This window comes from Colletotrichum paranaense (assembly GCF_030867605.1).
Source record: "Colletotrichum paranaense strain IMI 384185 chromosome Unknown Scaffold_2.1, whole genome shotgun sequence".
Classification (NCBI taxonomy): domain Eukaryota; kingdom Fungi; phylum Ascomycota; class Sordariomycetes; order Glomerellales; family Glomerellaceae; genus Colletotrichum; species Colletotrichum paranaense.
In genome coordinates this window covers 497,524-519,024 of record NW_026848960.1, presented here as the reverse complement: position 1 = coordinate 519,024, position 21,501 = coordinate 497,524, and the positions used below count along the sequence as shown (strand labels likewise).

The 21,501-nt window shown below is 54.4% G+C and overlaps 10 protein-coding genes across 10 annotated transcripts; 3 read left to right on the top strand and 7 right to left on the bottom strand.

The window, feature by feature from the left end:
* Nucleotides 1-213: 213 nt before the first annotated feature.
* CPAR01_02043 (uncharacterized protein) lies at nucleotides 214-1,716 on the bottom strand (the record flags this gene model as incomplete). The annotated part of the gene is made up of 2 exons (XM_060486331.1): nucleotides 214-1,183; nucleotides 1,238-1,716. The coding sequence occupies 2 exons, from the start codon at nucleotides 1,714-1,716 to the stop codon at nucleotides 214-216; spliced, it is 1,449 nt and encodes a 482-aa protein (XP_060353659.1).
* Nucleotides 1,717-2,121: 405 nt separating this feature from the next.
* CPAR01_02042 (DEAD/DEAH box helicase) lies at nucleotides 2,122-4,578 on the top strand (the record flags this gene model as incomplete). The annotated part of the gene is made up of 1 exon (XM_060486330.1): nucleotides 2,122-4,578. One exon carries the CDS (start codon nucleotides 2,122-2,124, stop codon nucleotides 4,576-4,578), a length of 2,457 nt encoding a protein of 818 aa, XP_060353658.1.
* Nucleotides 4,579-5,117: 539 nt separating this feature from the next.
* Nucleotides 5,118-5,567, bottom strand: CPAR01_02041 (uncharacterized protein; the record flags this gene model as incomplete). The annotated part of the gene is made up of 3 exons (XM_060486329.1): nucleotides 5,118-5,146; nucleotides 5,228-5,293; nucleotides 5,399-5,567. 3 exons carry the CDS (start codon nucleotides 5,565-5,567, stop codon nucleotides 5,118-5,120), a joined length of 264 nt encoding a protein of 87 aa, XP_060353657.1.
* Nucleotides 5,568-6,270: 703 nt separating this feature from the next.
* On the bottom strand, nucleotides 6,271-6,557 carry CPAR01_02040 (uncharacterized protein; the record flags this gene model as incomplete). Its single annotated transcript, XM_060486328.1, has 2 exons — nucleotides 6,271-6,297; nucleotides 6,456-6,557. The coding sequence occupies 2 exons, from the start codon at nucleotides 6,555-6,557 to the stop codon at nucleotides 6,271-6,273; spliced, it is 129 nt and encodes a 42-aa protein (XP_060353656.1).
* Nucleotides 6,558-7,230: 673 nt separating this feature from the next.
* CPAR01_02039 (acetyltransferase) lies at nucleotides 7,231-8,086 on the top strand (the record flags this gene model as incomplete). Its single annotated transcript, XM_060486327.1, has 2 exons — nucleotides 7,231-7,669; nucleotides 7,830-8,086. 2 exons carry the CDS (start codon nucleotides 7,231-7,233, stop codon nucleotides 8,084-8,086), a joined length of 696 nt encoding a protein of 231 aa, XP_060353655.1.
* Nucleotides 8,087-8,244: 158 nt separating this feature from the next.
* On the bottom strand, nucleotides 8,245-9,688 carry CPAR01_02038 (nonspecific lipid-transfer protein; the record flags this gene model as incomplete). The annotated part of the gene is made up of 2 exons (XM_060486326.1): nucleotides 8,245-9,127; nucleotides 9,186-9,688. The coding sequence occupies 2 exons, from the start codon at nucleotides 9,686-9,688 to the stop codon at nucleotides 8,245-8,247; spliced, it is 1,386 nt and encodes a 461-aa protein (XP_060353654.1).
* A 1,074-nt stretch (nucleotides 9,689-10,762) lies between these two features.
* On the bottom strand, nucleotides 10,763-12,058 carry CPAR01_02037 (kynurenine 3-monooxygenase; the record flags this gene model as incomplete). The annotated part of the gene is made up of 1 exon (XM_060486325.1): nucleotides 10,763-12,058. The coding sequence occupies one exon, from the start codon at nucleotides 12,056-12,058 to the stop codon at nucleotides 10,763-10,765; it is 1,296 nt and encodes a 431-aa protein (XP_060353653.1).
* Nucleotides 12,059-14,240: 2,182 nt separating this feature from the next.
* CPAR01_02036 (uncharacterized protein) lies at nucleotides 14,241-14,942 on the top strand (the record flags this gene model as incomplete). Its single annotated transcript, XM_060486324.1, has 1 exon — nucleotides 14,241-14,942. One exon carries the CDS (start codon nucleotides 14,241-14,243, stop codon nucleotides 14,940-14,942), a length of 702 nt encoding a protein of 233 aa, XP_060353652.1.
* A 639-nt stretch (nucleotides 14,943-15,581) lies between these two features.
* On the bottom strand, nucleotides 15,582-18,251 carry CPAR01_02035 (fungal specific transcription factor; the record flags this gene model as incomplete). The annotated part of the gene is made up of 3 exons (XM_060486323.1): nucleotides 15,582-15,647; nucleotides 15,712-17,412; nucleotides 17,472-18,251. 3 exons carry the CDS (start codon nucleotides 18,249-18,251, stop codon nucleotides 15,582-15,584), a joined length of 2,547 nt encoding a protein of 848 aa, XP_060353651.1.
* A 343-nt stretch (nucleotides 18,252-18,594) lies between these two features.
* On the bottom strand, nucleotides 18,595-20,057 carry CPAR01_02034 (uncharacterized protein; the record flags this gene model as incomplete). The annotated part of the gene is made up of 2 exons (XM_060486322.1): nucleotides 18,595-18,795; nucleotides 19,404-20,057. The coding sequence occupies 2 exons, from the start codon at nucleotides 20,055-20,057 to the stop codon at nucleotides 18,595-18,597; spliced, it is 855 nt and encodes a 284-aa protein (XP_060353650.1).
* Nucleotides 20,058-21,501: the final 1,444 nt, after the last annotated feature.

Genomic DNA, 21,501 nt, shown 5'->3' with positions numbered 1-21,501 from the left:
TGAACCAGTTTTCAATGTCCGTTGATTTCCGCCGGCCATCGCCGGTCCACGCCGATAACCACTGGTCAGCAGCGTCGCTGCTCTTATGCCTGGAATTATACAATTTGATTCGAACATTAACCCAGATCTTGCGTCTCTTGGTTATTGAACAGCCGAACAATCTGTCCCCGGAGCAGTCCGGTTAGTTGTGCGAGTCAAATAATGAGACCACGCTCAGTCTTCCTTAGAGTCTTCCGCATCTTGAGGAACTTTACGCGGCCATTCGGGGCAAATGTCGATTTCCTCTCGCGGGAACCACAGTTCCAAGAACAGGTATAGCAAGTAGTCAACAATGACACAGAGGCAAAAGAGCTTGCCAGCCCAGATACCACAGCCGTAGTATCGCTTGAGTCGGTCGATGAGGGCGAAAGACCGCACTCTACTATTGCCGAATGTCGAGGAATTGGCAGCGTCATAGCCATAGAATTCGGCTTCGCTGAGCTCGCCCGTGATTCCCTGGTACACGCGCTCGGTGCGTTCAGCAACATTTGTCCATGAGTACATCTTCTGGACTTGCTCATGGAAACGTTCCGTTCGAATCTTGTTTGCTCGTAGTGCAGCAATAGCCCTCCCCGTCGCAGCAACCAGGTCGTCTTCTTCTGGCTTGGCGAAGACAGTCATGTGCGACGGGAGGACCTCAGGAATACCACCAACCTGAGTGCATACCACGTACAGCCCGCAACTGGCTGCTTCTACAATCACAGTACCAAAGGCTTCCGTCAAACTAGGATGGAGGTAAATATGGCCCCGAACCATGACGTCGCGTACTTCTTCATGCCTGATAGGTCCCAGCATTTCTACCCGATCTTGTAAGACGTTTTGTTCAATCATTTGTTCGAGGTCAATGGCCTTGGGTCCTGAGCCTGCAATGATGAACCTCGTGTTCGGGTGGTTCTCGAGGATGCGAGGGATCGCAGCCGTTAGGAGATCCGTTCCCTTGTTATAGAAGAGACGAGATATCACGACGATTGTGACTACATCGTTCGGTCCCAGGTGATGTGCGGGAGGTGGATTCTGGCCAAATGCATTATTGGCGTCGGTTGGGGGATAATCGAGTGGACGGAAGTTCTCAGACACGACGGCGTTAGGTATGACTGAAACCATGAGGGGATCTAGAGATGCTCGGAGAACGGTATTTTCCTTGCTATAATTCCAGTCAGTTATGCCTGTCCGAGGGCTAGGGCGCGGCGCGACGTACCAGGTATGGCTGACACAAATAACGTGGTCCACGTCACTCAGGGAAAACTTGAGAATCTTGTTTGTCAAGATACTGCTAGCATCGGCGAATCCAAAAAGCGAATGGTCCGTAAAGACGGTCCGGAGACCCATGGTCCTCGCATGCAGAATAGCTTCATGGCAAAAGGTGCTCAAACTCGCATGGCCGTGGACGATTTCGATCTGTTCTCGGATGAGGATATTGCGAATGATGGGAAAGGCTGAAAAGACGGTTGGGAAACTAGCCGATCGGAATACGACGAGGAAGGGGATGTGGTAGACTCGCAGGCCGTTTGTCAGGTTTCGAATACCGGTGCGACCCTTATAAGCGTGGGTAATGATGATGACTTTGTGGCCTCGATCGATGAGTTTCGTGGATAGCTGGTAAATGTGACTTTCGACTCCTCCTGGCTGTGGGAAGAAGAAGTCGCTAGCCATAGCGATATTGTATGTTCGAGCCATGTTGCCTATATGCTCGGCGCGAGCGGTGGTCACCCAGAGGAATGATGATGGAGCATCGCAGGTTGTCAAGCGTGAACTCGCGGGACAGGATTCGTAGTCGCAAATGGAGAAGGACGGGGAGGTGTGTTCCTCAAGGTCCTGCTCAGCTAGGTACCTTGCGCAACCGCCTGGAAGGTACGCGACTGGAGCTAAGGGGGGAGCTGCGGCATGGTGGTCTGATAAGGAAAACATGGTAAGCGGTGAAGCCTGGCAGAATTACGATAAGGAAGTTCATCCAACTTTTTTTTGGGACAGTGCGACAGGTGCCCCTCCAATATCTGTATGTCAAGCCTCGCTGCGAGAAGAAAGAGGTTTGCGCAACGTCTGCAACGACTCTACAAGGTTTGCGAGAGCCCAATTGACACCATGTACGCTCGTTACGTCCCATCCAAAAAGAAGGAGGCTCAGGCGCCTGTCGAAGCTTCGGCGCCGCCTCCTCCCCCAGCTCCAGAACCATCCGCGATACCAGCTAGCGAGCCAGTCGTGACCGAAGGTACCACCGCGGCCGTTCCGTATGCACGATTCGTACCGTCCAAGAAACCTCGCACCTCAATTTTGAGTGCAGCACCGACAGAACCTGACGTCCTGTCCCCGGCGACGAAGCGCAAACATGAAGAGCCGCTCGAGGCCGTAGATACCCCCGTCAAGAAGAAGAAGTCAAGAAAGTCGGAAACTGGTGCTGCATTAAACGAAGAAGAGACGTCACCAAAAAAGTCTGAGAAATCGGAGTCAAAAGACGCCAAGTCGGAAAAGAAGCAAAATAAGAAGCGCGAATCTGAGGTCGAGGCTCCAGAAGGAGAGGATGCCAAGGAAAAGAAGGATAGGAAAAAGAAGAAGAAAGACCGCGAACAGGACGAGGACGCAGAGGATGACGCTGTCGACAGACGACACAAGGACGTCCTGGCTAAGGCTACAAAGTACTTGAAAAAGTCAGCAGAACTAATCGCCAAGAATGAAGCCGCGGACAAGATGGACGTGGACGAGGAAGAGGAGAAGGAAGAAGAATACGACTTGGTGCCCCTTCCACAACCCGAACCGACCGCCCTCGATAACTCGAAACCATCTTACGAGACGCTGCCACCATGGCTCGCCGCCCCGATCCGCGTAGCTCCCGACACACGGACACCCTTTGCAGATATTGGTATCAACCCGAAAGCAGCACAGATTCTCGAGTCAAAGGGGTTCAAGGACGCTTTTGCTGTTCAGACGGCCGCTCTTCCCTTGCTTCTGCCGTCTTGCAAGCATCGCCAGGGGGATGTCCTCGTTGCCGCAGCCACTGGTTCCGGTAAGACCCTGGCATACGCTTTGCCCATCGTGCGCGACATCAGCCAAGGCGCCGTGACGAGGCTGCGGGCTCTGGTCGTTTTGCCGACGCGTGAGTTGGTCAAGCAGGCCCAGGAGGTATTTGAGCTTTGCGCCAGCGCATTCGATGGCCGAGAGCAGAAGAGAGTGCGCATCGGCATTTCCATTGGTAGTCAGCAGTTGAAGCATGAGCAAGCCAGTCTCATCGAAAAGAGGGAGAGGTACGACCCTGAAGCGTATCGTGTCGCACACCAAAGGGAATTGGATGCATGGAAGGATGTTGAAGACACCGCAGCAGAAGATGGAGATGCAGCAGTAACTAAGCCGATCGCCGGGTCTCTTCCGGATCACATTGTCGACTACACATCCAAGGTCGACGTCCTAATCTGCACCCCCGGAAGGCTCGTCGAGCACATCAACCTGACCCCCGGCTTCTCACTAGACTATGTGCGCTGGATGGTTGTCGACGAAGCCGACAAGCTCCTCGCTCAGAGTTTCCAGGGCTGGCTGGATACCGTCATGCCCAAGCTCAGCACCAACAAATTCAGCGCTCGCGACTTCCCCGACTCAAATCTGAGCGGCGTGCGCAAAGTCGTCCTCAGTGCCACTCTGACGCGAGACCTTAGCTTGCTGAGTGGGCTACAACTCCGTAGGCCGCAGCTCATCGTCTTGGAAGGCAAACAAGCCGACAGCACGACATCTATTGCCGAGCATACCCTGCCCACTCTGCTCAAGGAGTCGGCCATCAGAGTACACGACGCAAACCTCAAGCCGCTCTACCTCATCGACCTCCTTCTCGACGGCCACCTCATGTCCGAGACCACGTCCAAGACGGCTTCCGAGTCGCCCGCGGAAGACGACGCCATATCTTCATCAGACGATTCCTCAGACTCCGATTCCTCCTCAGACTCAGATTCCGACTCGGACTCAGACAGCTCCTCAGACGCCAGCTCAACAGCTGCCGCTGCCACCACATCCAAATCTTCCACAAAACCCTTCACAACAACAGCCCTCATCTTCACCAAATCAAACGAATCCGCCCTCCGCCTCTCCCGCCTCATCTCTCTCCTCCACCCCTCTCTGGCCCCGTCCATCGCAACCCTCACCTCAACCCAAAAGACCTCGGACCGCCGCCGCGCCCTCCGCGCCTTCGCCGCCCGCCGCCTCCGCCTCCTCGTCGCCTCCGACCTCGTCGCCCGCGGCATCGATCTTCCCCTCCTCGACAACGTCATCAACTACGACCTACCCGCCAGCGCCGCCGGCTACGTCCATCGCGTTGGCCGTACCGCGCGTGCTGGCCGCGCCGGCGCCGCCTGGACGCTGGTTGAAGATGGCGAGAGTGGTTGGTTCTGGGGTAAAATTGCCAAGCCGAGCAGCGGGATTCGTCGCGCGGAGAAGGTTGATCGTCTGCGTATCGGAGACCCCGACAGCGGCGGGTTCGAGGAGGAGAGAGTGCAGAAGTATGAGGAGGCGTTGGAGAAGTTGGGCAAGGAGGCCGGTGAAGCCAGGAGGCAAAGATAGTGTTGGATGTAGCGGAGTCCCGTATAATAATACCATTTCAGAGCATGTGTTCCCTAAGATGCATCTCCTTTCGTCATTTACACTTGGGCCTGCTCACCAAAGGTCATGACGGGTGTATTCACAATTGGGAAAGCTTGGCACAACTTCTCGCCCCAACATACTCTGAGAAAAAGCTGTCAAGCTAAAGGCTAGACCACTAAGATGGTGAGGCTTTCTTGATCGTGTTCATTACTTTATTGATTGGGCTATCACCACTTAAACTCATCCTTGCCATGTAAGCTACCAACACCATTACGAGCTGTTGTCACCTGGAAGGGCCGCGAACTCAGCCAGGTGCGCGGCTCACGAGGTGATGGCGCCCATCGACATGATTGATCCATCATTATGGGCTTTGCAGGTGGGGAAGCTGAATAGGTAGAAACAAAAACAAAGAATAGTACTATCGAGACAACAGGAGTGTCCACTGATACCGCGGTCTTTCTGCTGTGTGAAGCGTACCGAGAACTGCTTGAGTAATAGTAAAGCTACCAACGCAGACATTAAGTGCACTTGCCAAGGAACCAGCTCCCTGTCAACCACGTCAGTACAAGTACTATAAGGTACTACCAGCCAACCTCGAACTCGAGGAAAGAATTACTTGAAAACATACCTTGGTAAGAGACACACTTCAAACCGTTGTTGCACACAGTTCCGGAGTAGTTGACATTGCACCAGTCTAGACCACAGTAAAGTCGGCATTAGCAACTCTCTCACTTAACGGAGACACCCTTCCTTCCTCTAGGGACATGAAACTTCATCCGAGGCGAAGACGTCTACTAACCTCCCTTGCGGCGCTGGCCCCAGCAAACGTACTCAGACGAGCCGGTGTGAGGCATGCAGTAGCCACTGAGGCACTCAATGTTGAGCTGGCACTTTGCCCCGTCGCCGCTCAGAGCAAAAGCGGTGCCGGCCATCTGGGCGACGAAGAAGAGGGACGAGGACAGCTTCATGGTATATTGACTGGAATAAGGTTCTGACAGAATAGCAAATGGATATGGAAGGGGTTCCAGGTACGAGCTGTTGCCAGTGGGATAGTTCGCTCTCTACTTGGTTATATAGCAAGCTGTGCATCCCCCTATCTCCTCCATTCTTTCTGTACTTTCTGCGTGGCCTAGGCTCCTGTGGTCGACAAATTGTCGCCCTAGTCACAGTCCCCATTTTCTTTTACGAGAATGTACGGATACGGTTTTGCGTTCATAAAACAAGGATGTGCAGTGACGCCCTCCGTCCTGGCGGGCGGTGTTGTGGAGTTTGTTCTCGTGATACCTGTTTACTCGGTAAGGGCAGGCGATTCATGTTAGTAGTGAAGTTGTCGTTCCTTACCCTCATTTGAGCCAAGCAGGTCCACCAGATGATTAAAGAGTGTTTTATTATACTTTGAGGCTAGCAGTCGTTTACTTTCAACTTTTCGACGATCCGTATTACGAGGAGTAATCTCTGGGAAGTGGGAGAGACAAAGTTAATCAAATGCGAGCTCCTTGATCCACCTCAGGGACCTTTACTCCGTATGATCCGGATAGCAAAATGATAGATATTTTACAATAATTGGTTTGCCTACCGCTCTGGGTGAAGTGCAGCGTTTGTCGACTTGATGGAACAAGAGTTGATAGTCGATTATCTGACTCGCGCAGTTGGCTTAGGAGTGCTGAGGCCTTATGGCACAGAGTGCCAGCGCGATGCCTATATCATCAGTTCCATGTCTCTTGATTGCAAGCCGCGTCTTCCCCAAGACCAATCAAGACGCTATACAAACACAAATCTCCTCGGCCAAAAGCTTAGATTCACCTCTGCAACCCGACCTCGCGCTCAAAATCTCGTGCCGACGAGGGTTCACTTACCGATTTCCTCTCACATAATGATGCTCTAAAGAAAATTGCCACTGGCACAATTGAAGTTGGTGAAAGGAGAAGACTCAGGTACAGTCCAAGTAAACACGTCATCTTCAATATGTTTCTCGGCAATTCTATGCCGGTCAGCAATCGGCATCAACGATACGGAGAAACTTTGAGTTATGCCTGATTCCGAGTCCGGGAGGCTCCGTTGAAGGCCCTGAACGTCGTAGAAATCAAGACTTGAAGATATTAATTGATACTCCTGGAAACATTAATCGAACAAGTCTTTTAGTTTCTGAAGACTCAACGAATGTTGTTACCGCTGATCAAAAGATAGGAGCTCGTGACCAGTAAGCAGTGCACAGGTGCTGGGAACACGTATCCTGCGACAGGAAGAGACCAGGATCCGTGGCCGAATCCTTCTAGAGAAGGGTCCCCAGCAAATCAGCGATCTCGAAAGACTCACCCGCAACAATCAGTGACTCTTTATCACACTCATTCTAGTTAGCCCATCTCTACAACTCTTATTCATAGATGGATGAAGTAAATCACGCATTAAAGAAACCTGTAATTACAAAGAAGAGACCACATTGCAACTTTGCATCATTGACTTGCAACAGTTGACAAACCACACCGTCTCGGTCTTGATATATAAACCGCCCACGATCCTTGGCAATCCGGCATCAATCCATTAACACATCAACATCCCTCAACCTACAGCCTCAAATACCATACAACAACACAAACAACCCTCCAATCTAACAATACCACATCTCCAACAATGCCGCCCTACACAGTCCAACCCGTAACCCTCGCCGACAGCCCCGCCCTAGCCCGCAACAACATGTCCGCCTTCTGGACAAACCCAAATTGGAACCTGCTCTGGCCCAAATCCACAACCCTCGACTTCCTCGTCGCCGAAGCCACAAAGCGCATGCCAAACAACCTCCTGCGCGACCCCGCCGCCCTGCGCCACCAAAAGGCCGTCGACTCCGAAACGGGCGAGCTCGTGGGCTACGCGCGCTGGGAGCTGCCGGCCGGCCACCGGCATGCGGCGGCGTGGGCCGGCTCCAAGATTGCAGCGGATGCGGTGAGCCCGGAGGAGAGGAGGGCGATTCAAGAGCGCTCTGATGCGGCGTGGTGGGAGCCGATCGATATGGACGGCATTGATGATTGCGTTCCGCAGAAGATGCGGATTTTGGCCGAGAAGCCGTACATCAGTAAGTCCCCGTCGTCGGATGCTAAGTGGATGGGAGTGACGCGGACTTTCGGGCTTAGAATTCGGGGCCGGGCTCATCCCTTCCCAACCCCCCCCCCCCCACCCCTTTCCCTCCCCTTGCGAGACCCCCCATTCTTGAGCTAAGGTGTACTTAAACGAAGGCCTCGACTACCTTGCTGTCCATCCAGACCACAAAGGCAAGGGAATAGCCACCATCCTCGTCCAGGAGGGCATTCGTCTCGCCGAGGAGACGGGGATCGATGTCTTCATCCTAGCTTTCCCGGCCGGCCTGAACGTGTACAAGAGGCTGGGCTTCAAAGAGGTTCACCGCGGTTACCAGGACGACACCAAGTACGGCGGTGAGGGTTATTGGGTGACGCTGTTGACGTATGAAGTCAAGAAGACAAATAGCGCGTAGGGACACTCTATTAGGTCACTCCTGGCAGTAAGAGGTAGGGATAAGAGAGAATGATGAAACGAAGGCAGCGTGTTTGATCGAGGCAATATACGATTCATAGCTATTTTTTCACAATTTCATTAATACAGACCCAAGATTCCGACAAACCCCGTCCCCGCCTAGAACCGTGCCTCAACCTTCTCCTCCGTATCCTGCAAAGCCCAATCGCTCTTCTTGGTCTTACTCCTTACAGCCGTCGCCTGCTGCGCCGTGAACCCCTTGGCCTCGACCGCCGGATTATACCCAAGCTTATTCGCCTTACCCACCGCCGCATCATCAACCGCCGGCGCCTCTTTGCCGTCCGCGCGACGGTACACCGTCACGACCACGGCGCCTCCCAGGCCGAGGTTATGCTGCAGCGCAGCCTTGGTTCCCTTAACGGCACGGTTATTGGCCCAGCCGCGCAGATGCCAGACCAGCTCGGCACACTGCGCGATACCCGTGGCGCCGAGCGGGTGACCCTTGGAAATCAGCCCGCCCGACGGGTTAACGACGTACTTGCCTCCGTACGTGATATCCCCGCGCCTCACAAGCTCATGCGCCTTGCCCGGCTCCGCCAACCCAAGCGAATCGAGCACAATCATCTCGTTGGCCGAGAAGCAATCGTGCAGCTCAACGACTTGCACGTCCTTGGGAGTAAGCCCGGCCTCGCCCATGGCGGCTTTGACGGCGTGCTGCGTCATCTCGAAGCCCATGAGATCGATAGCGGAGCGGGAAAACAGCGACGGCGCGTCGGTGGCGAGGCACTGGCCCGCGACGAGGACGGCCTGGTCCTTGAGGTGGGGCCGCGCGTCGAGGAAGGCCTGCGAGACGAGCACCGCGGCGGCGCCGCCGTCCGAGGTCGGGCAGCACTGCAGCTTCGTGAGGGGTGCAAAGATCTCGGGGGCCTTGAGGATCTGCTCCTGGGTGTAGACGTCCTGGAACTGGGAGTAGGGGTTCTTTGTGGAGTGCTCGTGGTTGATGCGGGCGATTTCCGCAAAGTCCTCGGCCTTGGCGCCGTATCTGCGCGTGGTATTAGCAAGATGTAAACGCAATCTAGTAGAGGTCTATGGCGGCATACTTCTCCATGTACTCCCGCCCAGCGTTGCCAAACATCTGCGCAGCACCGGGTGCGTTGGTGATACCCCTCGTCTCAGCCATCATCTTGATGGTGGTACCCGTGGGGTTCTCGCGATCATTGAAAAAGCTCTGCAGCGAGCCGGGCATCATCTTCTCAAACCCAACGACGAGCACGCAGTCGGCGGCGCCAGACGAGACAAAGCTGCGGGCCATGGCGAGGCCCGTGGAGCCCGTGGAGCAGTTGTTGTTGACGTTGTAGATGGGGATGCCCGTCATGCCGAACTGGTAAAAGACGCGCTGGCCGCAAGTGCTGTCGCCGTAGCAGTAGCAGGCGACGCCCTGTTCGACGTCGTCATAGTTGATTTGGGCGTCGAGCATAGCCTTGACGCCGGCCTCGAAGCCCAGCTCCGTGTAGTCGACCTTGCCGCGGGGCTTGATGAACTTGGTCATGCCGACGCCGAGGACGTAGCAGGGCGCCTTCTGGCGTTGTTGTCTGGGCGCCATGATGTGTGATGTGTGTATGTGTGTCTGGAAGGATATATGGGGTTAATTCCTGTGGTGTGACTGTGACGCTTGGGATAGCTTCTAGTTGAGCTCGGTGATGGTTTGGGAGTGTTTGTGGGTTGACAATCTCAATGGAGGAGGATGAGAGAGATAGACACCTGGATAGATAATCTGGGGTAGGACCTTGTGATATATTCCCCCGGCTATTTAGACAAGATGAATAATGTATACAGATGTCTCCTGGCTTTCATGTGCTTTGCAAGAAAACAACAGGTGAAGTTGGCAAGCTTTCGCCTCCCCCTCATCCAGCACCACTTTCTTTTTACCCCGGGAATACGGGTACGGATAGGGATGAGCTTCTCCAGGTTTCCTCCCTCCCCGAGCTACCTAGTACTTAGTACTATGTAATTACCGGCACATATTCCGCACCATTCGCTGTGACTTTGTGACCAAAACCAGCGTCAAAACACCACCCGAATCCACAGCTAAGCATGTAACAACGGGGATCATTGGGGTCTATGGGGAGCTTCGATGCGGGGAAACAGCGTCTCGAAGACGCAGAATGCCGAGGCCCCGGCCGCTAAGAAGACGGTCGAGCACTTTTGAGCTTCAGACCTTGCAGCTGTTTCCCCAAAGATGGTGGCCAATCATGTTGCTTGCCGAGGTAAAATCTGGTCCCTCTTTGCCAGGTTTAGTGCTATAGCCCTTTTTGGTAACCTTGTCGTCGGACTACCGTGGTGGTTCACTGTCGTTGGGGGGACTAATTAGCAAGGAATGTAACGAAATGCTGACTCGAATAGGTGATTCAGACTGTCTGATTTCGCTTCTGATACCTCGTGAACTTGTGAAGAGACAGGTCTCATGAGCTTGAGCAACTACCGTAGGCTGTCTGTCAAATGCTGGAACAAAATTACATAATACGACTTTTGAATGAGCATAGGTAGCCTTGCAAGTCCCAGGGTCAGTACTGTTCAAAGAGAATTAAACATTATCAACTCCGAATTGACTTGTACTTTAACAGTCTATTTGTTTTTTTCCAAGATACCACACAACTCATAACTCAAAGCCTACAATTCATTGCAGCTTGCCCTTCACCCACTCCTCAACCTGCTTCTCAATCTCAGGCACATACAACCACTTCATCTGCCCTTCGCCCTCCTCAAACCAAACCTCCTCCCGCGGCAACTTGGCCATCTCATCGCTCGGAAGCCTCTTATTATTTAACATCTTGGTCAACCCAACCAACCTCCCCAACCTCTCCCTCCGAATCCCCTGCCAGAACCCAACACCCTCCTCCCACCCAATCTTCCCCGAACTCTCCCTCACCCTCTTCACCACCAGCGCAAGCGAAGCAGCATCCTCCAACGCCATCGAAGCCCCCTGCCCCGTCGTCGGCGGAATCGCATGCGCCGCATCGCCCAACACCAAAACCCGCCCCGCACCACCCTGCGAGGCCCACCTCTCCAGCGCAGGCAACATGAAAAACGGCCACACATTCATCGTCTCGTCCCGGATCCCCTCGAGCGCAGACCGCACCAAGCCCGGCCACGCCTCCTCATTCAATCTCAGTCTCGCCTTGAGCGCATCCTTATTCGCCATCAGCGCCTCCCGCGGCAGACTCGCCTTCTCCGCGTCAAACGGCACCTGCGTCCCCGCCAGCATCTCCCCGCCGTCCCGCCCCTGCGGCGCCAGCACAAACACCCCATTGCCGCTCGCCACGCTGACGGGGAACTTGTAGTCCTTGTCTTCCGGAATCCGCAGCTGCGCCGTCGGCACGGCATAGGTCAGCGCCGCGAGCCCCACAAACCCGGGCTTGGCCTCTGGTGCGACATAGCTGCTCCGCACCCGCGAGTGGATCCCGTCCGCGCCGACAAGTAACCCGGCCCTCCTTCTCTCCCCGTCCGCAAACTCAAACCCCACTCCTTGATCGTCCTCACCGACAATTTTCACAAACCTCTTTCCATACCGCACCTCCACCCCGCGCGCACGACACGCCCCCGCAAGAATCTCAATCAACTCCTGCCGAAAAATCCGCACGGCATCGTACCCGAACTCGGCCTGACCGCCGAGCGGGTACCGGTCGACGGTGACCTCGTCGCGGTCCTTGTAGTAGACGTAGTCAAAGCTGTACGCCTTCTCCAGGAGCGGCTCGTAGACGCCCAGGGACTCGAGGATGCGCAGGGCGTTGGGGCAGAGCATCATGCCGCCGCCGGCGTGGTGGGGCAGCGGCACCGCGTCGCGGGACTCGTAGATTGTGGCGGGGATGGCGTGCGCGTTGAGGGCGAGGGCGAGGGCCATGCCTGCGATGCCGCCGCCGATGATGGCGACGTCGTCGATACCGTCGTGGGGTGGGGTTGTTGTGGTGGGCATTGTGAGTGATGCTCTGAGTGAGGGTAAGGGTAGATGCGTGTGACAAGATAGAGTGAGATGTGTGACCAGTAGACTATAGGCTGTGTGCTATGGGCTAATCTGAACAGCGACGATGGTGAGAATTGTTTGATGCTTGCCTGCCTTGATATCCTCGACGCAATATCGGGGAGACTCCATGAACCTTTATACCCATCCAGCTTCACATCCCGACCTGCCTAACTGCCCAAAAGTCCATCAGATTAATCCCTCCCATACTTGGTAGGCTAAAAGAACACATCATCGTCCTCCAAGTGCGCCCGCTTCCATGAACGAATCTCGCCATTTCACCAAGAAAGCTACACGGCCGCGCCCCCTCCTCCGTGTGACCGGACCCGCCACTCGGCCGAGTCACATACGAACTGCCTAATTCGGTAAAGCGTTCTCCGTGCTCCGGGCCCCTCCTTCTCCGCGTCCGTCACCAAACCCGAGCCGCCGAATCGCTGCTCTCCCTCCATCTCACCGTTCATCCTGCGGCCCCAAAATCACTAATCACACAAAGCTTCGGTTTGTCAGAGAGAGAGAGGGGATTACCCACCTACTGATGTCCACCCCACCCCCGAGTAAGCACTATTCTCGCTATGTAACTACACCGAAAGAAATAGGATCGACTTGCCTGCCCTGAATCATCCCGTAAAGTTGTATACATACACACCCATGGGGAACAAGATTCATACTCCCAAATCCCTCCCTCCAGACCACCCCCAGCCGGAGAAAAGGCGTCAACGTGAACCCCGAGCTCCCCTAACTTCACACACACACACACACACACACACACACAGCAATCCAAAAGGGGGGGGCACGGGGGGAAACTCTGAATCGTTCCATCTCACCTTCGAACCTCTCAGCTCCGCCGAGAAAACCTTCCCTGAGGGTAGGCATGTACTCGTCCATACACCAAACACTGTGAACAAACCGTCTCATATTCTTTCTTCTCCTTTCACACCGTTCAAGCATCACCACCAAACACATACTGGCCTTCTCTCGTCATGACCCGTCAACCAAACACCCCTTGCAAAGGGAGAAACCTGGAACTCAGATCCCCTCATCCCACACGTCCTCAACTCGGCCGAGTGGCCCCGATTTGGCATCCCACGTCCGACCGTCTCTTACACTGTACCTCATACACAGCACAGCTCACCGAAAAAGAAAGATGCTTGCCAAGCTCCTATCGCATCTGCATCCCATAGGCGTTAAAACATTTTAAACATCCGGGAGAACATCCGCAAATTTACGGGCGCCAAACCCGATATTCTGTGATATCCTACTCTCAAACAATTAGGTAAATGACTTAGGCTTCAAGGACCATGATGGCTTTGGCGTATGAGGGGGTGGGTGGGGGGGGATGGGAGGCCGTGTTTGTAAATCATCAAAACCAAGGACCGCAAAGAAAATCCAGCCTTGCATATTCAAACTGATCTCGAGGGCATAATACCACCTCTAAATCCCGAGCGTTAACAATAGCGAGGTGAATGCGAAAAGGCCAATCAACACAATCCGTCTCCCATAAATCTAGAGTGACCATGCGCTGCGTACGGCAAGGTAAGCATAAGCACCACCTTAGCGTCGGGCCCCAATTTCCTCCGTCCGTCGTGGTTCTCTCGGTCGAGAGACCAATGCGAACACCAAACACCCGGCCGAGTTGCTCTTACAACTACTTTGAACCGCCTCACCACTTTCGGCTCCGTGGATTATTTGAGCATGTTTGGTCAGCAGACACGCAATCAATCTCACTGCGCCGAATGTGGCTGGCGCAAAGCCTGCCCATTCCTTTCGGACTTGAATCCTTCTCGGCCGATAGATCTTACGGAGAATAACACCACTGAGAAAGAAGCCTTTCTAGCCCTCAGTGAAGCAGTCAATCTCGGCCGGGATGAGAAGGGTGATTCCCAATGATGTCTGGTCTCAATAGCAGACAACTAGTGACTAGTAACGAATGTAGTGTCTAGAGAAATATATAAAGCACATGTGCAAGTCGCGATGAAGATGTGTCTAGCCTTTCATCACCACCACAATCATCATAATCAATATCACCATCATCACATCTCTTCAGCTTCAGAGCTACTCCAGTCTACCTCATAACTTACAATACCACAACCGAATCAAACCAACCAAGACCCAAACCGCTCTTCACCACTCTCCAAAAATGCACATCCTCCTCATCGGCGCAACAGGCCGCAACGGCACCCTCGTCCTATCCGAAGCCCTCTCCCGAAACCACACAATCACAGCCCTCGTCCGCGATCCCACCACAACCTCCCTCCCCTCTCACAAAAATCTCACCCTCACAAAAGGCACCCCTCTCTCCCTCCAAAACCTCCTATCCGCAATGCAAACGCCAACACCACCAGACGCAATAATAATCACCCTCAACCCCCGCCGCCTAACAGACTCCCCCTTCTCAGCCCTCGACCCAAACACGCCCCCCGCCCTCCTCCGCGACTCCGTCTCCAACACCCTACAAGCCATCAAGACCCTGAACCTGCCTCGCAACCCCAAACTCGTCATAAACAGCATGCAAGGCGCCGGCGCGAGCTCCAAGAGCCTCATCTTCCCGCTCCGCGCCCTGTTTAACCACACCAACATGAAGCACACCCTCGACGACCACAACGCCGTGGACGCGCTGTTCAGGGGCAACGACGACGCGGCGGCCAAAGACGTGGATTGGGTCTTGGTCAGACCGCCCATGCTGACCGAGGGCGAGAGCCTTCCCGTCAAGGTGTACGATGACGAGGGTAGCGGGGTGTGCTGGATGCCCAAGATCACGAGACGGAGCGTGGCCGGGTTCATGGTGGATGCGGTCGAAAAGGATGATTGGAATCGCAGTGCTCCTGTAATCACAAACTAAGATCAAGTTGAGTCAATATGCATCGGGTGGATTTAGAGTTCATGTCAGACAAGGGAAGGCTCCTTGATACTTGAAGTAGTACGGAGTAGTAGTAGTAGTGGTAATAAGCATGCTGTGCAATGCCAACTATGCCCTTCTTTTTGGTTTTTTCCTCCGCTGCTTATTGGTATCTTTGGTGTAATGTATTTACAGAGTTTCTCCTCGTGTGCTCTCCCTTGCCCAGTGGGCTTTTTCGCATCTCTTTGGTTCCCCTGCTAGAATGTCTGCATAATCATCGTCTAGCATCGCATCCCTTTCTTACTCAGAGAAGTGCTGCAAGTGAGTAAAAACTGCGGAATTATGACCTGCTCATCCTCGCCGGCAGTCCAGTTGTTCTTGTTGTTGTCGTCGGTTGACATGTGATTGGTCGTACATGTCTAGCAAGGACAAGGGTCGACGGGTCCTCTTGGATCGCCATGATGTCCCCGCAAAGGGGGAGTTTCGTACCGCTGCCGCGGTATTTGTCGTGTATTTGTCAACGCAGAATCCCAGCAAAACAACTCCAAGCCACAAGGTGTTCGTGGCATGGGCGAATTTTGGGGTGTTCCGGTCTCCCTCGATCACATCCTATCCCTATCCTCAACCCCGCATCAGAATATGTTAGGAGGGGCCTGGTATCATCGGGTTCCAGTAGTCCAAGTCCCAGTCCGCGTAATCATCCGGAGTCTGCCGACCACGCATCAGCCCAGTCCCATCCGTCCCACAGCACCCAGCCGCCGTAGTCACTTACCGCAGCCGCCGACGCATTTGCATGAAACATGAACGGAGGCCTCGTCTGCATGTAGGGATCCATCGGATCGGCCGGGTTGGGCAAGGACATCTTCTCGGGGCTAGTATTCGTAGCCGTCTGACAGGCGTCGAGCACGCTTTGAAGGCTGCGTCGAATATCTTGCAGCTTCTGCTCTTGGTTCGTGGACTGCACCGAGGCCAGAACCACGGCGAGCGCGACAATATCCTTGACGTCGTTGCCACCAACATTGCGAACAAGTAGGTTGAGCGTCTTCTCGACCGTCTTGATCAAGCGAGATGGCGACCAGAGCGCAAATGTTTCGGTGCTGAAGGTGACCCCATCATCCATCGGATCCGGGGACATGGCCACGGTAGATGCTATTCCAAATGTATTCCCGTTGATATGGGATTCGGTCGCTGCCTTGATGTAGAAGCACACGCTAAAGGCTGCCTGCAAAATGTCCTTCTTCAGTACCATGTGATACATGTCGCTGACATCCTGGAAATGACTGAGGAGCGGGTCGAGTTCGTCGAGGTATCGCATAATAACCATTGAAGACCGCAAATAAGCCCTCGATATTTGGGATGGAGCATCCGGCAAACCGAGCGCGAATGGGCGGTACAGAGCCAGCAGAGGCCGTCGAACGTGCATGTCGAGGATGACCCTCGACCTCCACTGCTTGCTCTTTTCGACTTCGTTTAGTATACCTTGGCGCGGGAACAGGTAGTTGATATCCTCCAAGAACCGGTCGAGCTTCGTCCCAACTTCGATAATCTCGCTGTAGTCCCGGATCGAATCCACGCGGTTGATGAGGTGCGCAACCTGCATCCGAGCTCCCAACGTCATAGCAGCGTATACTTGCATCTGGTTGTCGGTAAGTTGGTCGATGGGCTTGCTCGGCGGGAGCTCCTTCATGTCGAAGAACAAATCGCTATCGTCAAGGTTTCGGGGAGGTCGGCAGGTGAAGTCTCCATCGCGCACGAGGCAGGACAGGTTACATGCCAGCGAGAGGTGCAGATCCATGTCCAGTATTGTGAACCACAGCCTCCGCCGTAGCTCACCAAAGAACACCGGCACCCGAGGTTCGAATTCCGATGGGTCTCGGTGCATGCCCATAGTCATGGCCATGCGTACGATATAACCTAATTGCGCCCACGAATCCTGTGGCCTCGGCGTGGTCATCCTCTGAGCGTGGACGAGGAGAATCTCGGTCTGCAACGTTGTCAAATCAACCAACTGTTTGCCCTTCAAACCATCGAGCCAGGACCTGACCAGTGCGCACGCTGTGGGGATATGGACTCCCTCCACGCGCTCATGACCGAGTCCCTTTGACTTGGTCTCGAATCTCGAGCCAATAGACAGCACAGTCAGAAGCTGAGGAAGAAATGTGTCCCCCTGTAGTTTCCCTTCCCAGAACAACTCGTGTTGTTCTTTGAAAGTCGGAACATGAATCATTCGGTAAATAGTCTCGGACGTGTCGATGTAAGAAGCCAGTAGCCTGTCACATATCGATTTCTTGGGAAGAATATCCTGCATGCGCTTCTGGACTGGAATAACCGAATCGGCAAAGACGGATATCGGGGACAATGACTTTCGGTACTCCTCTTGGATCCTCTTGTGTAGTATCTGCAGACCGTACATGGTCTCCCGGATACCCTCAATCTTGGACTGGTTCGCCATGAAGTCTTTGGCCTCGTCAAACTGGAAGAGTAGGGTTAGGGGTAAGAGTCTCTGAGTGAAAGGGGTTCGGGAACAGTTACCAAGTTCAACAAAACGCGCACACTGTTCTGGCCAAAAAATCGAGTCCGTAGGGCGCCTCTCTTCACCGTCAGCCCACGAATTGTTTCCGGCGATAGCGGCAAACGCTGACCAGTTCCGCTGAATTCCGTCCCTGCAGGGCTCCTAATCATGAATTGTTTCTCCAAGCGGTCCAATCGTGAAGTGAGTTCCTCCAGAGCAGTGTGACCAGTTGATTCCCCGTTGCGCAAGGGCACAAAAGACGACTCAGCCGTCTGTGGACCTGATGTCGCGGTTGTGGGCAGGCAGTTCCGTTTTGGCGGACGCTGCACCTCGCCCATCTCGGCGTCCGAGCCATCTGAGAGCATTGACGAGTCGTGTTCGGCGGCATACTTGCAGTTGCGATGTGACTTCTGGCATTGCGAGCATGGCAAGTTGCGGTCACATCTCAACTTGCGCTTGCGACATTCGGTGCACGACTTGACGGGCCGCGGCCTCTTGACACTGCGTGATGCCGATGCCGCCGCCGCTGCTGCTGCCGCTGCCGCTGCTGCCGCCGCCGCCGAGGTTGATGCTCCGCCGGCAGCAGGTGGTGGTACAGGGGTTCCCGTAGGTGCAGGCGTGGGTCCCGGCGCGCCGGTAGAGAGAGTATGGGGAGATGGTAGAGTTGGTGATGTTTCGTAGGGAGTTGGGGCTTTGTTAGGTATCGAGCCCATGGGAGCAACAGCAGCAAGGTTCGTGTTGGGATGCAGTGTTGTTGTGACTATGCCCATTTCCGGGGCAGAGGTGGTTGCGGCGGCCATTTGTGCCGTAAGACGCAAAATTTCTAGAAACCCCCCCCGTTCGGCACCGACAACAATTACCAGCGGGAGCGGGAGAGACGGTGAGTAACGAAGCGAGAAAACACAGCACAACGTAGCACAGGCAAGCACACTTGGCGGCACACCACAGCTAAGCGGCAGCAGCAACAATAACGGCAGTGCCTGGCCTCGTGGTCCGAAGCTCGAGGGCGTCTTTCGCTGCGTGCAGACTTTGACGCGCTCACGTAGCGGTTGATTTCTGGCAGTGGGAAGAACAACAAATACAGCTGTATCTGTAGATCAATGCGCTGATCAACGTTGTTCTCATTCACGTTCCCAGGCACGGCTAGTGATGCCTCTGTTCTGGTTCGCGACGCTGGATCTTGAATCTGACTGGTGTCGAGTCATTCGCCGGCCATACATGCTGTGAATGCGGGTGAGGGTGATGGTCGGAGGGGGGGTGCGGCGTAGGCGCAAAGCGAAAACGAGCGACGGGAGTAGAGGCAGAAGCTGCAGCAACGTCGATCTTGTTGTTGGAGATAGAGATCTGGTCTGAGTAGCAGCGTGGGCAGTAACAGCTGTTTGCTCTGCCGTGTCCAACAAAGATGGGGTAGCCGTCTGCCGGGCAGGTCGTAGCCGATGTTACTCAGGAAGCGGCCCTGGATCCGTCGCCAATGGAAGAAGATGAAGCTCCAAGAAGAAGAAGAAGAAGATAGGAGTTCGTGAATGAGAATGGAAGAGAAAGAGAGGAGAAGGGGGTTAGATGGGATTGGGAAAAAAGAGACCAAATTTGGTAGTTGCAATGAATGAATGATCCAAGCTTCCCCGGGGCGTTGGGGGTGTGTGGTGCAGAGCGGTACGGGTGCCGTATGGTCCAGTGCCTCGTCCGAGGCAAGGTAAGGCAAGGCAAGGCAAGGCAAGGTATAGAGTAATGTAGGGACGGAGAGTGAAGACGGCACGGAGAAGGTAATAAGGTGAGGAAAGGTTTGCTTGCTTTGGCAAGGTATCTTCTTCTAGCCCGGCAACCTTGGAGGTGAACCGTGAGACTGGCGCCGTGGCCCTCTCTGTCTCTCAAGTCTGAAGAACCTGCTCTGTCGTTCCTGACCGTCGAATCCCGGGAGAAGCTCGAGACGGGGCTGGTTGTTGACGATTTACTTTGCCTGCCCCTCCCAGAGGATGAGTACCTGGGAGCAACGATATGTTGGTTCTCTTACTGCTGCTGCCGCTTCTCGTTCTCCTCAAAGAAAAGTACAGTCGTGGAGAGATGTCGAGGGGTTGAGGTGAGTTGAGCGTGTCAAAATCGAGGTCAAGGTCGAGGTGCGAGATGTACAGGATCCCCGAAGAGAGAAAAAAGTGTCGAACGTGCAGGGACACAGTGCCCTTGTCAGGCCTGGCCTGGTCTGGGCTGGTTCGTGGTGGACGGGACGGGAAGTTTGGAAGGTTGAGTAAGGTAGGCCAGTCGAAAGACGGTCGTGGTGGTGTGTTTAGTGATGATTTGGTGATCCACCCCCCTTCCACGGCCGTCGTTCCAGGCCATTCAATTGGAGAGATTGGAGGTGGGAGGTCGGGTCCAGGTAGGGTAGGGTGAGGATACGCCGGCATGCGATTCTCCTCAGGTTGAGAGGCATAGAAGTACGGCGAACGCAGGTAACCCGGTATTCGTGTAGGGTATCGAAGAAGGGGGGGGGGGGTGGCTAAGGTGAAGAAGACTTGCTTGTATCCGTTCCGTGACGGATGGAGTAGCTGGCTGCTGCTGTTGCTGCAGCTGTGGTGGGGGAGACTGGGAGACAGAGAGAAAGACACAGCCATGCTCTAGGCCCTAAGCCCTTTCTTCTAGTCGAGACTTCAAAGTCTCTCCAACCTCCAAGTCGTCGTCTTTACTGTAAGTAGGTACCTCTTCGCCGCCTCGTAGGCGTATCCGTAGCTGAGATGCTGTCCGATAAACGGCCCAAACAAGGCGAAATTAACAAAGAGAAACCGCGGTGGGATGCCGATGAACAGAGGGCGTTCGATAGCCGAGAGATACACCCAAGAGCCCGCCGGTCTGTCTCTCCAATCGCAAGCGCCTTTAGAGACTATGGACGGAGTGTGTTGGGCGCAGTCTGGTCGCCACGCAGTGTAAAGCAGGCGTCCCGAGCCCCTGCCTCAAGAGTCAAGGCACAGACAGACATGGACAAGCAGCCTGAAGCTCAGGATCAGACATACCGGTAGGTAGTGTAATTGCCTACGGATGGATGGAGGATCGAGTCTTTGAGAGAGGCACGGAAAGGTACCACCGTCCCGACTCCCCAGTAAGTGGGACGCCGATGCAGCGGTCATCGAGACTCTGGGCAGAAAAAAAGACATTCGAGAGCAGAAAAACGGCAGCTGAGACGGAGCACTAGCAGCAGACTGCCACTGGTCAAAAACCCCGGCCATGCGCCAGGCCGCTAGAGACATGTCGCCGGGCTGAGGGGCATCGCTGGGCCTAGAACGAAGCTGGACGATGGATCGGCGTGCCGGGTACCCTTGCCACATTGCTGAAAATCTGTAGCTGGGCATGAGGAAGCCTGGAAATTGTTGCTGCATAGTCATACAGTAAAAATGGGCGGTAGACGGGCAGCTCCATATGATCCCGTCGCCTCTTGTTCTCTTGGTCGAGTCGAGAGACAGAGTTGGCTGCTCTAAACAGGGAACGAACGGGTCAACGGGCACGGTACGTTGTTGAGGATACGCTTCTTAGCAACCCTGGCGTAAGCGGGTGTCTCTGGTTCTAGCGTGCAATGCAGACATGCAACGACCTGCAAGGTTGCCATCGCCTGTGTCCTGATCGGCATGGATAATGGAGAAAGGCTCTGTTTCTTGTCCGTTTCCTTCGAAGCCTAAGCCGAACAGGACTTCGACCGTCCTCGCTTACGAATTAGCGCTGAGGTGGAGTCCGGAAAATTTGTTCATTGCTTTTGCGTCGGGAATCTTGATGTCTTGACGTTGCTTCCTTCGGGCGTGTAATTCTAGTGAGTGCGTGCGTGAGCGCAAGGAAGGGCTGGCGGGCAGGCGGAAGAGCCCAACTGTCTAACAGTCTCCGTGCCCTGGATAACGTATGTGTGTGTGTGTGTGTGTGTGTGTGTGTGTGTGTGTGTTGTGTGTCTAGTCTATGTGTCTAGGCATGTGTGTATGTCGTGCTGTTGGGCTTGTAGAGTTAATGTGCGATGAGGGAACCAGTGACGGAGCTACGTGACCCTTGTCCAAGATCCCGAATACTTCCCACAAGTAG